Source organism: Gadus morhua, chromosome 2 (genome assembly GCF_902167405.1).
Source record: "Gadus morhua chromosome 2, gadMor3.0, whole genome shotgun sequence".
NCBI lineage: Eukaryota > Metazoa > Chordata > Actinopteri > Gadiformes > Gadidae > Gadus > Gadus morhua.
The window spans coordinates 10,875,421-10,890,458 of record NC_044049.1 but is presented as its reverse complement, the minus strand read 5'-3'; the positions used below and the strand labels follow the sequence as shown (position 1 = coordinate 10,890,458).

Here is a 15,038-nt window from a genome sequence, read left to right as displayed (position 1 = left end):
TGGAGGAGTGACACAATTACGGGGTAGGTCTAACGTTACAACCTCTGTATAGCTTGTTAGTGTAGGCCTACTGATTCATTATCGCTTCATAGTTAGCAGGAGACATAATTATGAAGGGACAATGAATCAGTACACTGATTTTCATACTGACAAGATTAATAGGCTATGCTCAGCTTATTAAATAGCCTTAGGTTGGACGTAGGCAATTAATAAACTTAGCGTAGTCTACGCGACTTGCTCATTCATGATCGGAAGAACGCGTATCGACCACCGTTACTGTAAAATATGCACGTATGTCCATTTAAACTCAATTTTGGTAAAATGTGAACTATACCATCACACTGGCAATATTACGACTACATTTAAAGATGACGTACCAAGTATGACAACGCTACGTTCAACTGCTTTGAAATTAGGGTGTTTTTTTCATTTCCTGAAAAGTAACCGTTTTGGATGTACGCGAGTTTCATCGGACAGCGACGATATATTATATGATATAGATATCTAAGCATAATATGGGTTTCTACGAGCCATTGCGATACATCCACCGCAAACAGAGCGCATGGTACTGTGGCTACAAGCTGCTCAGGGCCACACCCCCACCCCCCTCCTTGACACGCCCACCGAAACAGCGCATTTGGGGGAAGCTCAATGTGCGACTGGTTCGGAGTGGCGGTAACTCTGCACCACGGCTGAATTTCGGGAACGTCTTTGAATACTGTGTTTGTGGCCCACTAATACCTATATTAAAGCATCCATAAAATAGCATGGCATGGGATCTTTAAGAAGGTTGTGTCATATCTGGCTGTAGGTGAGTCTTGAAACTAAGAACTCTAGTGTTTAGCATTACAATTGGTTGTACTAACTTTAACCCTATTGGCGCTGTTAGTTTTGTTTTTTAGTAAGAGGTCGTTGAGACTATTTTCAGTCACAAGGTGACAATAGGCTTGCATGGTGAGCGGAGCTACGGCTGCCTGAGCTACCTTGTGCATTTAAAGGCTAGCTATTACACCCTATTGTATCAATGTGTCGTACTTTACTCATCGTCAGGACTTCCACTCATAGACGACGCCACCATAGATCCTCTGCTCGGCGCAGCAACCCATCCAATCTGTGCCATCCACCGACCCTTGCCTACACTGACCTTGAAGTGATGGGAGGACTCTGGAACTGCCAATCAGCGGTCAAGAAGGCAGACGCCATTTCGGCCTACGCGTCCTTCATGACCCTCCACTTCCTGGCTTTGACAGACTTGGATCACTCCAGAGAACTCTGCTACTCCTGCTGCCCTCTCCACTGTCTACTCATTCTCACACACCCCAAGACCATCAGGGCGAGGAGGACGGACCGGACTCCTCATCTCACCGATTTAGTCCTACCAGGTCCTTCCACTAGAACACTTGGCCAGATCTGCATTTGAACTCCACGCTGTCACTAACCACCCTTCCTATCAAGCTCTTCATTTTGGTGATCTACCGTCCCTCCAGGTCCCCTTCATGATTTATACGACGAGATGGATGCCCTTCTCAGCTGCTCTCCTGAAAATGGCACGCCACTCGTTATCCTTTGCGACTTCAACACCCTGCCAGAGAAGTTGCACTCACCTGAATTAACCAACTTTTTCGCCACCTTTGACTTAACACTCTCCCCTTCTCCTCGCAGACACAGGGCCGGGAACCAACTTGACCTGATATTCACAAGGTCCTGCGGCACCTCTGCTCTCTCTGTTAGCCTGCTCCCCGTGTCTGACCATGACTTTATTGCTTTTTCTCTCCCCTTGAAGTCCTCTCCCCTCCCCTGCAATCAAGCATCCAGAATGCGGCAGCGCGCCTCGTGTACAACCTACCGAAGTTTTCCTATGTGACCCCCCTCTTCCGGGACCTCCACTGGCTCCCTGTAGTAGCTCGCATCAGATTCAAGATGATGGTACTGGCATACAAGGCAGTCGATTGGAACTGCCCCTGCCTAACTCCAAGCATTGGTAAAGCCACACACCCCAGCTCGATCCCTCCGCTCAACTACCTCAGCTGGACGTCTGGTACCGTCACCGCTAAGAGCAAGCAAATGTCGATCAACAAAGTCACAACTTTTCTCTGTTTTGGTACCTCAGTGGTGGAACGAGCTCCCTGCCGATGTCAGGATCGCAGAGTCGCTCACCAGCTACCGCAAAAGACTCAAAACTCACCTGTTCAGAGTTCACCTCGACTCTGCCTAGCAACCCAGCCCCTTCCGGCCACCATTGTATGTTGTACGTCCTGGCACTTAATGTACGCACTTATTGTACGCACTTAATCTACATTGCACTTATTCATAGTACTTAATTGTGTAACATCTGCAATAGCTGCTAGCATTGCTGTACACGGGGAATGGGTTAGCCTAGCGATTGTTAGTACTTGCACTTGGCTCTATGAACATCTTTACTGTACTGACAGCGATATATTGTTTCACTTCTTATGACAAATGTACTTATTGCAAGTCTCTTCGGATAAAAGTGTCTGCTAAATGCCCTAAATGTAAACGTAAATGTAAAATTGTGAAACATGCCGTCTCACAGACACTTTTTTTTTTAATTAGGGGTGGCTTTATTGCTGTTCAGGCATAGGTGTCTTCACTTTTTACTTGAGTCGTGAGTCCATATATGAATTAGTATTTTAATACATTATTATTATATTAATTATCCTTTTATGTCAAGATTTCGAGATCCATATACTTAACATCACTTCTGTCATCTGATAGATTTAACGATTTTTTGCATGAAATAGTAATAATTTTAGTTTTGGGGTAGGCTTCTACTCCTTTATGGTTTTCCCTGCAGTAAGATTTTAAGCAGGACATATAAATGTCAGATACATAATACCAACATTTGACAACTGGGGGCACTAAACATGTGGTACATCAGATATCTCAACATTATCATTGTGGTACCAAAGCAGGTGGAGGCTGGGTTTGTGGTGGGCCAAAGCCATCACAGCCCACTTTACATTGAGTGTGTGGGAGGAGAAAGGTCTTAAATGTGTGCTTGACTGGACCAAGTCTGCCATCAATTAATAACGTGGCACAAGACTAGAGGGTCTTTCGTGCCCTACAATCATTTGTTTTAGGGTTTGGCTTTCCTTTTAAATACCTCCAATAGCTCTTTTAACGGGGGGCCCTGGAAATGGATACTCTGCCTCCAGTTTCTTGAGCTCTCCTTGCCGGCCAGCTTCTCAAACTCTATGGGTGTGTACCACTCGTTGTTGCTCCGGATGCACGGCTCCACTGAAACCACAGAGACAGTCATAAGGTAAAAACTGCTTGAAGGTGGAAAATAGGTTTAAAAAATAAACTAGAACTTAACTTTGCATTTCTTTTAGGGATGCACCGAAATGAAAATTCTTGGCCAAAACCGAAACCGAATATACTGAAACAGTTAGCCAAAGGCCGAAGCCGAATACCGAATGTGTCTTTTAATGTTTTTCATTCATTTTGCTTTAATTTTTCACCATTGCATAAATCTAACAATTAAATGTCCTTTATAAACTTTTTTGTCTTGCTTTTCTATAAAAAAAAAAATCGATTACAAAATTGATACAAAATATTTATTTAATACTGAACGTTTTCTAACATTCCAGCAGACATTATAGCAAGTATTTAAGAACAATGTACCTTTTTACTTTTTACTCCTTTTTACTCCTTCGGCCGAAACCGAACATTATGTTTTGGGCCATTTTCGTCCGAACATGTTCGGTGGCCGAATATTCGGTGCATCCCTAATTTCTTTGTTTTTCAAACCCCTGTAAACTGCGTTAAAATCTCTGGTCAAGCCCACTCTGTTTAACCTGAAGAGACAAATAAGAACCCCATCTTGTTTGGTTTTTCCCTTTCCTCCAGTTGGTTACTGTTTCCAGTGTAACCAATGTCTTTTCATTTTTGAATGTTATAGATTTATTTATTTTCAAATGCAATACCTGGTTTGATTTTCAACATTTCAACCATAATAATTCATCTTTAATGTTAATAATACAGAAAGTTGACTCATGAATCCCCTAAACCAAGGAGGAAAACAGTCTTTTACTCCTTTATGGCTCATTTTGTAGTCTTATTAGTTCATTAACTCAAACACCACACTAAAAACTTCAAGACTAGTTCCTTCACATAAATAACAAAACATAAATTCCATTGCTGTGTTTCTGTACACAACTTTGTATAAACTAAACCCTTGGAACAGGAATAAAATGATCACACATTCCAGCCCCTAATCAGGCTGTTACCGGCTCACCTTTTGCCAGTTTGTCGCGGTCGAGCGTCCCCTGCTTGTCACCACAGGTAATAGGCAGATGGTGCCTGTACTTATCCAACGTCCAGATCTCCGCATTTTCCCCATTCGGCAGAGAGCCTAGGCTCAGGAATATAACAAAAAACATATTAATTCATATTATTCAGGGTGAAAAAATATGATAAATTCAATGATACATAATAATGTACCACCGTCTTTCTCTTAAAGTGGTACTTTATAGCAAAGCGACAAACCTGACTGAATGAAACACATAATTTCAGTCAATAACAGTGGCGGTGGGTCAATAGAGGGCGCTCGCTAACTTTTTGCTGTCTAACAAGCAGAGACACAGCTATTCATTGGCGCAAGAAAATTCGCCCTCGGGTCGCACCAGTATGCGCACCAGGCCAATGGTATCGCTTTTCTTTTTTGTTATCACCACATGATTGGATACTTCAGCGAATCAATCAAATAGGCTACCTCCCTCAGCAGCATTCGGGCAACACAACTACATGTAGAGAAGAAATAGATTGCTAACTAGCAGAGAGTTGAAAGCACTTTCCACCCTTTTCAGTGGAGGAATTGGACTCCCCAAGCAATGTTATACTTAAAAGGAGCAAGTAAGTTATTTATCAATTTAGCCCACGGCATGCGTTAGTGGCGCCGCACAGAAAATGGATACATTTGCTTCAGAAAACTTTGTTTGTGTGTGTATATGCAAACTCGAGTTTGCCTGTCCACCAACCGAGTTCATTTGTAACGAGGAGTACTCGAGTACTCGATTCCTCACGCCCATCCCTAGTTTATGTATATGCATCACCCATCATGATGTTGGTTCTGTTTGTCTGGTTTTTGTCCCTATTTTAATTTTATTAGCACTCTGTATTTATTTTATTTATTGCATTGTCAATTTATACTGTGTCCTTCCACTGCTGCTGGGCTGTTTTTGCAACAAACAAATTTCTCCTACGGGGATTAATAAAGTTGTATCCTATCTTATCTTATCTTATTTTCTTGTAAATACTCAATGTGCTTATTGTTTTACTACATCTTTTACTTAAAAAAGAAAACAGTCCTCAAAAGAAAAAAGAAACTGGAAGGAGCCTGGGGTTTTAGAAGAGATGGCTCAGGTTACTGACAATAGAGCTGGTGAGCTGTTTCTAAGATTCTAACAGTAAGAAAAGCACTGCCAATTAGTTCTCCAATAATTTACAATAATTTAATTGGATATACTCAACGTACTTATTGTTAAATTACTGTCCTTTCACATATTAAAGGACACAAACATGCACACAAGTAATTAGGGATTGGCAACGATCGTCGAATAGCCGGAGTCACGTAGAAAATCGAATAATGAATGTGACCATCGTTATTTAGTACACGGCCCTTCTCAATGCTGTTGAATGCTCCTCCGTTCACTTGCATGGGCCTTCACAACTTCCGGTGGTGAATTATTTTTTGATAATTCACCGTAGCAAAGCATATGATAGAGTGGGGAAGTCACGCCCCTTCCAGTAGATGATGAAAAAATTATCATTTAAATCCACAAACAACATATGTGTAATCCAGGGCATATAAAGACTGGGACCAGATAATAATTACTTTCTCTCCATTGAGACCCATTCATATTTTTCGATCTCATAGGTCCCATGGACTATACCGGAAAGGGCGTGACTTCGCCACTCTATGATGACCGCTCTCAGGGAAAGTTTATTTTTTTTCTATCGTATTACTCCGGAAGTAGTTCTTTAACTTATCAACCCCAGCGTCCTCGGTTGCTAAGCGATGTCAACGTCTTTGGCGGACTATTTCTCTGCTGATCAACACTACGGGCCCTATCCGGCGCAATGTACCTTTTTACTTTTTACTCCTTTTTACTCCTTCGGCCGAAACCGAACATTATGTTTTGGGCCATTTTCGTCCGAACATGTTCGGTGGCCGAATATTCGGTGCATCCCTATTTTCTTTGTTTTTCAAACCCCTGTAAACTGCGTTAAAATCTCTGGTCAAGCCCACTCTGTTTAACCTGAAGAGACAAATAAGAACCCCATCTTGTTTGGTTTTTCCCTTTCCTCCAGTTGGTTACTGTTTCCAGTGTAACCAATGTCTTTTCATTTTTTAATGTTATAGATTTATTTATTTTCAAATGCAATACCTGGTTTGATTTTCAACATTTCAAATGAAAACCATAATAATTAATCTTTAATGTTAATTATACAGAAAGTTGACCCCTAAAGTTGACCCCTATCCCCTAAACCAAGGAGGAAAACAGTCTTTTACTCCTTTATGGCTCATTTTGTAGTCTTATTAGTTCATTAACTTACACCACACTGAAAACTTCAAGACTAGTTCCTTCACATAAATAACAAAACATAAATTCCATTGCCGTGTTTCTGTACACAACTTTGTATAAACTAAACCCTTGGAACAGGAATAAAATGATCACACATTCCAGCCCCTAATCAGGCTGTTACCGGCTCACCTTTTGCCAGTTTGTCGCGGTCGAGCGTCCCCTGCTCGTCACCACAGGTAGCCTATCAAATAGGCTACCTCCCTCAGCAGCATTCGCGCAACACAACTACATGTAGAGAAGAGATAGATCGCTAACTAGCAGAGAGTTGTAAGCACTTTCCACCCTTTTCAGTGGAGGAATTGGACTCCCCAAGCAATGTTATACTTAAAAGGAGCAAGTAAGTTACATATCAATTTAGCCCACGGCATGCGTTAGTGGCGCCGCACAGAAAATTGATACATTTGCTTCAGAAAACTTTGTTTGTGTGTGTATATGCAAACTCGAGTTTGCCTGTCTTAGAAATGACAATGCAATAAATACAATAAATGCAGAGTGCTAATAAAATTAAAATATGGACAAAAAACAGACAAACAGAACCAGCATCATGATGGGTGATGCATACACACATATATACTAGGGATGGGCGTGAGGAATCGAGTACTCGAGTACTCCTCGTTACAAATGAACTCTAGTTCACCGTCATGAAGGCTGTGTACAGTACAATAAATTGCAATCTGTTTTCAGCGCATGTAGGCCTATCAGCCTAAGCCCACGTTGACATAATTTTGATGTTGAATGTGTATGGCGCAGTTGTTGAAATAAACAGATTGATTTCAAACAAATCATTAAAGATGAATGGAACTGAAAATTGAAGTTTAGTTCATGTAACAGATGTATTTTCTGCTTTCTCATTGGTACAATTACTAAAAATGACTGAACTTACTAAAAGGGATACAATTGTTCGATGAAAGTGTTGTTTAAGTTACGGGGCGCCGCCATGTTAGATTTCGACAATCAGCTACGTCATTGGCATGGTAACCTACTCCTACTCTGTGGCTCTAGCAGCCGTAGCAGGCAATGAGTCAGACTCTGAGGCTCGCTGAAATTGCTACGGAAAAGCAAACAACCAGGTCTACAGGAGGATCATACTGCATTCCCCCTGGCTGCAGTAATGAATTATATAGGGCCAAGGCAGCTGGGGTAATCATAGATTTCCACAGGTTACCTTTGAATAGGAAACCAGCCCCTGTCATGTCAATCTCCACAAGCTAGCACTCCGACCATTAAGTGTATAAACTATTACTCTAAATAGCTGTATAGACGATATCACAGATCTGTTTCCAAGCTGCGCCGATTGCTGATACAGAGGGAGTTACACTCAAAGAAGTAGTTTCATAGTAAGATCGATGTATCTGTGCAATATCCATCAACATCCACGAGAAAGTAAACCTCCAACATCCACCTAAAGTAAACGTGCCACTGCTCATCCGCGGGTGTATCTCCCAAAGTGCATCTAACATGTCTTCCAGGCCCCGTCCACACGGTAGGGCTGGGCGATATGGCCTAAAAAAAAAATCCCTGATTTCTTCACAAAAAAACAGATTTCCGATTTAAATCGATTTACATAAAAAGGCATTATGGCAAGCCCTGCCATTGTAAATAGTGTAACCTGTAACATAACATAAAATGTAAAATATATAAAATATAAATTAAATATTTCTGTAAACATAAAATATTACTAATGATAAGAGGCAGTTCTGATAAAGTGCCCAGATAACATTCAAACTTTCAACATGTGTTCATAAATATACAGTGTTTTGCAAATGGTAATTTTCTTAAAAAAGGGAATAGTAACGGGAGAAGAATGAGAAAAACACACACGCAGCTCTTTCCTTCACTCGTCTGTATTGAATGAGGAAGAGGAGCGCGATGGACCGCCGTGTGTGACATCTATTGGTGCGTACGCGGACCGGGCACAATCACACCCCCCCCCCCCATCCACAGCAGGGTTCTGACCATCGAAGGGACTTACGAAGAGAGACTTGTAGCCGCTTCAGAGTGGGGTACTGGGTCATGATGAATTCCTTGAAGAAGCAGATCCAGAACAACCTGATGTTCCAGGGTCGCTCTGTCTCGATCCAGTTCAGAAGTTAATATACGTTGTCCTGCATTACTTCCTTGCTCTTTATACGGATCATCTCCTGGAGATGGGAGGAAGAAAAGTTTTTTATTAACATCGAGGGGTATGAAATTGAGGTAAGCGATTTTCGTGGACGTTTGAGATGTTATATTCATATAAAATAAAATAGAGGAAGCACTAAAATAACATAAAAAGTGGTGTGTCCTAATCTCAGGGTTTAGTTCTACAATTGGATACTGGTTTGGAGTCACTGGGTCACGTGGCATGGAAGCTATTGAAAGAAATATGATAATTCCTGCATATCAATATTCATATAAAATAGAGGAAGCACTAAAATAACATAAAAAGTGGTGTGTCCTATTCTCAGGGTTTAGTTCTACAATTGGATACTGGTTTGGAGTCACTGGGTCACATGGCATGGAAGCTATTGAAAAAACTGAAGTATTTTGTATTGATATATTTACATGAGAAATGTATTGACGGTCCCTAAATCAGTTTCCAGCGATTCGCCGCGAGGCTCTGCGCGGTGTGCTAACCGTTTTCCTGCAGCTATTACCGGGCAAATCTCCGTGAAGTCGCGGCTGGAACTGGACTGAATATCCGTGGAATATCCAACCTAAAACGAACTTCACTGCGGTGGGTTGTGGACTAAATAAATATATATGTCATGAAGATTGATTTGAGGCAAGCATAGTAATGGACTAAAAAATAACTGGGGATAACAAATAAGGATCGGAGCCTAAAATCGATAATATCTCTGTCCCTCTCTAACATTCAGATGAGTGGTGTGGGCGGCCATACTTGGCAAGATCGGTCGTGCAAATGGCGGCGTTCCAGAAAACGTGACGTATATGAACCGGATGAATATGGAGCAGAACATAGTGGGTCATATGTCAACGTTTTTTGTATGCATTTTATTCATTAGTAAGCTACATGGATATGCCATCTTTCAGAACCTTTTATTACCTTTTATTACCAATAAAAGAGCGCATCCTCATTGTTTGATTTTGGTCGTAGGGGTTGTTGATGATGCTGAGTTGCCACTGAAATCCAATAGTATCTGTCTCCGTCCTGCAAGACGGAGGCGTAACTTGTAGTAGGAGGCGTAACTTGTAGTAGGAGGCGTAACTTGTACTAGGAGGCGTAACTTGTTCTATTCTAAATCGCGGTCCACGCGAGATCTTTCTCTTTTCGCGGTAAACAAAAACCGTTGTAAATCACGGTTCACACGAGATCTTCATTGAAGTCGGGTCTTAAACATGAACATATCTGTTGTAACTCTGCCTTTGTAACTATGCCTTTGTATTCTATCAGGCCATGGGCGTGGAAGAGCCAGACCCCAAGGTCAGTTTTCTTTGTTATCATCAAATAAGGTTTCTAGTCCAAAAGATTCTGAAAATGCAAACAAGTTTGTGTTGTCTGTTTCAGGCTTTGAGCAGGTTTTGTGCCTGGGCACGCCAATCCGGGGCAGAAAGTCATCTACCATTATAGAATGACTATCAGAAAGCCCAGTTTAAATGTATTGTTTATTAGTTGTGGTTAGCCTACTAACCCCCCGTCTATAGCCAGGAAGGCTTGCAGACACACCCTCAACATATTCCCAAACATACCTTTTGGATATTTGAGCCTTTGTCTATCTAATTATTTGATGCAAGATGAAAGCTGCTTTTTAAGGTGCTATCTATGCTTACATTACTTTACGACCTGCCACATTTGAGATGCACACGTTTGAGATGCACACTGAACAGTCACTTAATACTCAGGCTAGTAGATGTTGCTTGCTTCTTTCTGCCCCGAGTTTGCACAGTGCAACAGCGATGACGTACCTGAGAAATCCATGTATTGAAGACCGGCAAATATATATAAAATGAAGGCTTTTAATGTGAACGCTATAATATGAAGGCTTTCTCACTATCCTCCTGTTAGTGGCATTGTTCTTGTCTATCAGTTTCTATCAGTAGCCTAATATTTAGTTTAATTCATTGTTTTCTATCTCATGCAGGACCTAGAAACATGCAGCAAGCGATCAATTTCAATATGTATTCAATACAATTATTTGAATTATTAAACTGCTGTCTTTAATTCTTTAATTATTTATCTGCTGTCTTTTTGTTAAAGGGATAAAGTAGGCTAAACTTAAGCAGGTTCCCCACGTTAAACTGCTATATGCATTATGTCATTGTAAAAATTGTAATAGGCTTCTTTTCTTAAATGCATATGACTCAGGGATGTCAGTTTCACGTAAGGCTATGATTAAGCTAATCAAGAGCATATCAAGATTAAGCTAATCAAGAGCATATTTTTAAATGAGCGGTTCGGGTGCATTATTTTTTATATATGACGAAGAGGGAACGCTCCGTTCACTTGCATGGACATGGACTCATCTAGGCGAGTGACGTATGCGCGTATGGCGCGTATTGTGCGTACGTGACCATTTTTGACACAAAATGGTCAAGCAACATTTTACGCGCGTATCTCGCGTACTTTTTACGCGAGATACGCGCGTAAAATGTTGCTTGACCATTTTGTGTCAAAAATGGTCGCATACGCGCAATACGCGCTATACGCGCTATACGCGCCTACGTCACTCGCCTAGATGAGTCCATGTCCATGCAAGTGAACGGAGCGTTCCCTCTTCCTCATAACTATCAAACCAAACATCCTTCACATTCACCGAGCGAACATTACGAAAGTAAAATGCACATTTCTCGCTAAAAATGTTTCCATAAACGCATTTAATGGCGTAACTATGTTACTATTTCCACCCAGAATAAAGAAAGTTGTCGGCCGTGGCTGCGCTGGAGTCCGAGGTAGGAAACCCCAACGCCGCCGTGTTTGGGTGATAGAGTTTAGATCGGGTTAGATTAAATAATCTCGGATATAAATAACAATAATCGGGTTAAATAACTTCACATGGTGTGTCTGGTGTGTTTCCCAGCAGAGAAATAGTCCGCCAAGACGTTGAGGTTGCTTAGTAACCAGAGACTCTGTCCATGCAAGTGAACGGAGCGTTCCCTCTTCGTCATAACTATCAAACCAAACATCCTTCACATTCACCGAGTGAACATTATGAAAGTAAAATGCACATTTCTCGCTAGAAATGTTTCCATAAAAGCATTTAATGGCGTAACTATGTTACTATTTCCACACAGAAAAAAGGAAGATGTCGGCCGTATGCTTCTGTCCAAGCTCACTACTCTCTGCCAGTGACGTCGGGTCAAGCTCAACGCTGATTGGGCAATGCGTGTCTCGTCAGACGCGTATCTCGCGTACTTCGCGTAAAAAGTTCAATTTTTTGAACTCTTTTGAAATGTACGCGATATACGCGATATACGCGCGTATAGCGCGTATAGCGCGTATTGCGCGTAAATATACGCGCTATACGCGCGTAAAATGTTGCTTAATACGCGAAATACGCGTAATACGCGTAATACGCGCCTAAACCAATGGTTCCCTATGGAGAAAATGGCGATTTCATACGCGAAGTACGCGAGATACGCGTCTGGTGTGGCCGCACCTTTACAATACGTAACTATCCTCACACTCATGGCTCTTTGATCCGAGATACTTAGTCTCACCTGAAATTTCTCCTCAAGAATGAGCTCGTCGTCCCGCAGTTACTTTAAAAGTGATTGTGGCTTATCCATGCAAGACATTTCTGTCGATTTCAAATGTTTTTTACCGCCTTAAAAGGCTGCGCCTATAGGCTACTCATAGAATCTAGAGTTACAATACGTAACTATCCTCACACTCATGGCTCTTTGATCCGAGATACTTTTAGTCTCACCTGAAATTTCTCCTCAAGAATGAGCTTGTCGTCCCGCAGTTACTTTAAAAGTGATTGTGGCTTATCCATGCAAGACATTTCTGTCTTACTGCGCCTGAAAAACCCTTGAAGTTGGCGGTCGTCGAGTGTATCCAAAGGGCTCAATTTGAATAGTTCCGTCTGCAATTCCGTCTGTAGTTACAAATATGATAACCATGTGGCACGTATAGTCTCAAGTAGACGTCTACGTAGGTGGTAACGATTCATTTCGCACGCAGTGAGAGGAAACACGTGAACTTTGAGGTGTGATTTATTCAGAAGCAGCTAGGGAGGGGGGGAACCCTTGCGTAGGCTACACACATACATGAGGGGGCGGTCGATAGCAACCACCATAGCCACCATGACGGTCAAGTGACTGGATGCAGCCCAGAAAAAAAATAGAATACCACCCTCAGGAAATTAATGATATTTAAATTATTATGACCATGAAGTCTTTATTTGCATGGGTTTACATTTCGTTCTGTGTAGCATGGAAAAATCGGAGAAACACTCCCATTCAGAATGCATTGGTTTACATTTCGTTCTTTGGAGCAAGGATATTTTTATTTATTTATTTATTTTCAGTTTTTGAGGGGGTGCTTCAAAGATGCTAATTTTTCTGCAATAATCCAAAATCCAATGGAAACCCCCTTGGCTTTTTGTCAAGGGAACCCAGGGCGACGCTTCCGGGTTGGCCAACATACGTCATCCCTGGACCACGCTAGACTGTAAAAACACATATTCAAGTTGAATGATAATGCATGAATTTATTCTTTATTCTGCCATAGTATTTATTTAAGGGGGGAGGGGGGGCATACAAGTCTTTTGGCCATAGTGGATCCAGATCTGTTCCGGAGCATTTCAGCCCCTCGGGCAACAGCGCAGGGTTGCCAGGTCCGGCAAAAAACGTCCACATACCGTTCAAAATCCACCCAAAATGTCCTAGAAGCAGCCCAAATAAAAAAGATATTCCACTCTGGCCAATGTTTTGAAAGTAATAATATTTGAGGGAATATAATATATGTTGCTGCTTAAGCAGCGAAATGCATTATGTGTGTGTGTGTGTGTGTGTGTGTGTGTGTGTGTGTGTATTTTATGTTGAAATGCGACGTAATCCAGGGTTCACGAAAACGTACACTGTCAACGTATGCTTTAGTCGACCGGGTTGGCTCTCAGATATACGTGTTTCTAACAAGATGATATCATTAAAGGTTACATAAAGTAACGGTTTAATAACACAAACGCAGGAAACACGTGAGCTGCTAGTTTAGCGAAAGCAGCCTAACAACCTGACGTCGTTGAAACATGCGAGCGAGCCGATAAAATCTTAAAGTAAAAAGTATATTTCTCGCTTGAAACGTTATTAGAAACACGTTTAACGGTGAATCGGTCCTAAAATATTGCATTTCCCATTCAGATAATAAAGATTAATAAAGATCATACACATTCACTGACTGAAGATTATTCAAGAACGAAGTACATTTCTCGCTAGAAATGTCATTAGAAACACGTTTAATGGTGAATCTGTCCTAAAATATTGCATTTCCCATTCAGTTAATGCTGGGATTTGCATATCATATGCACGCGAAATGGACGCATCCGCCCTCCACAGTAGTTAATGCTGGGTTTTGCGTATCATATGCACGCGAAATTGTCATTTGGCGTATGTAGGCCTACTGCACGCATTTTGAAAGTGTAAAACCGTGCGATCTGTACGCATTGGTGAGACTGGGTTGCACATTCACACAATCACTCCAACTTCTCCAACTCCAAGGCAAGGCTGTTTCACTAAGACCACAAACAACCACAACTAACCAGCCTACATATCCACAACAATCAGTTCTATACATTGCGTCTATTTTCTGTTTTGCGCACATGGCTAATTTGCATACTTGCACAGGATTGTCGGCTCCGCTTGTCAAAAAAAATAGAACGTATTTGTGAATAAATGCTTTGAATTCTGAATACTGGACATGGTGAGCTTAAATAGGCGACATTTAATTGAACTTTAGCGAGATGGCCGAAAACGGAATACAAATGAATTATTCTAGGACATAGGCTTTCAGGATCAATTCAGAGGTTCAACTGTTCGGGATTCAAACCGCACGGATTCCGTTCGGTTTCCGTGCGGTTTTGCACTTTTACCGCGCCATTCTAGGGCCGGATTGTGGCCTTCTTGGCTTTCCATAGCAAGCTCATTTGCATTATAGCTACAGACACCATTTGGGGGAAGTTCAATGTGCGACTGGCTCGGAGTGGCTGTAACTGTGCACCACGGCTGAATTTCGGGAACGTCTTTGAATACTGTGTTAGTGGCCCACAAATACCTATATTAAAGCATCCATAAAATAGCATGTCATGGCACCTTTAACACTTATCAGTCAAGGACGGGAACAACATCCGCAAAATAACTAATGTAACATAATTATGTACAAAATTCGGTCTATTCTAATTTATGTGTAATCACGTTATATACAAATTCTTCCTATTCTATATGCAATCATGGCCCTCCAGAGCTGCCACCAGAGTATCAGGAGAAGAGGCA

General features: G+C 41.6%; 1 protein-coding gene and 1 long non-coding RNA gene across 2 annotated transcripts in view; one reads left to right on the top strand and one right to left on the bottom strand.

The window, feature by feature from the left end:
• LOC115559002 (nuclear body protein SP140) overlaps nucleotides 1-12,378 on the bottom strand; it is a 37,203-nt gene extending 24,825 nt beyond the window's left edge. Inside the window, exons 1-4 of the mRNA XM_030377595.1 lie at nucleotides 12,267-12,378; nucleotides 8,581-8,749; nucleotides 4,259-4,375; nucleotides 3,125-3,258 (exon numbers count right to left, since the gene is read on the bottom strand). Coding sequence (XP_030233455.1) covers nucleotides 3,125-3,258; nucleotides 4,259-4,375; nucleotides 8,581-8,623 — 294 coding nt within the window. The 5' untranslated portion in view covers nucleotides 8,624-8,749; nucleotides 12,267-12,378. The remainder of the gene's footprint in view (nucleotides 1-3,124; nucleotides 3,259-4,258; nucleotides 4,376-8,580; nucleotides 8,750-12,266) is intronic.
• On the top strand, nucleotides 9,114-10,778 carry LOC115559010 (uncharacterized). Its single transcript, XR_003979403.1, has 4 exons — nucleotides 9,114-9,324; nucleotides 9,467-9,569; nucleotides 10,003-10,032; nucleotides 10,117-10,778. It is a non-coding gene; the product is annotated as an uncharacterized LOC115559010 (long non-coding RNA).
• Nucleotides 12,379-15,038: the final 2,660 nt, after the last annotated feature.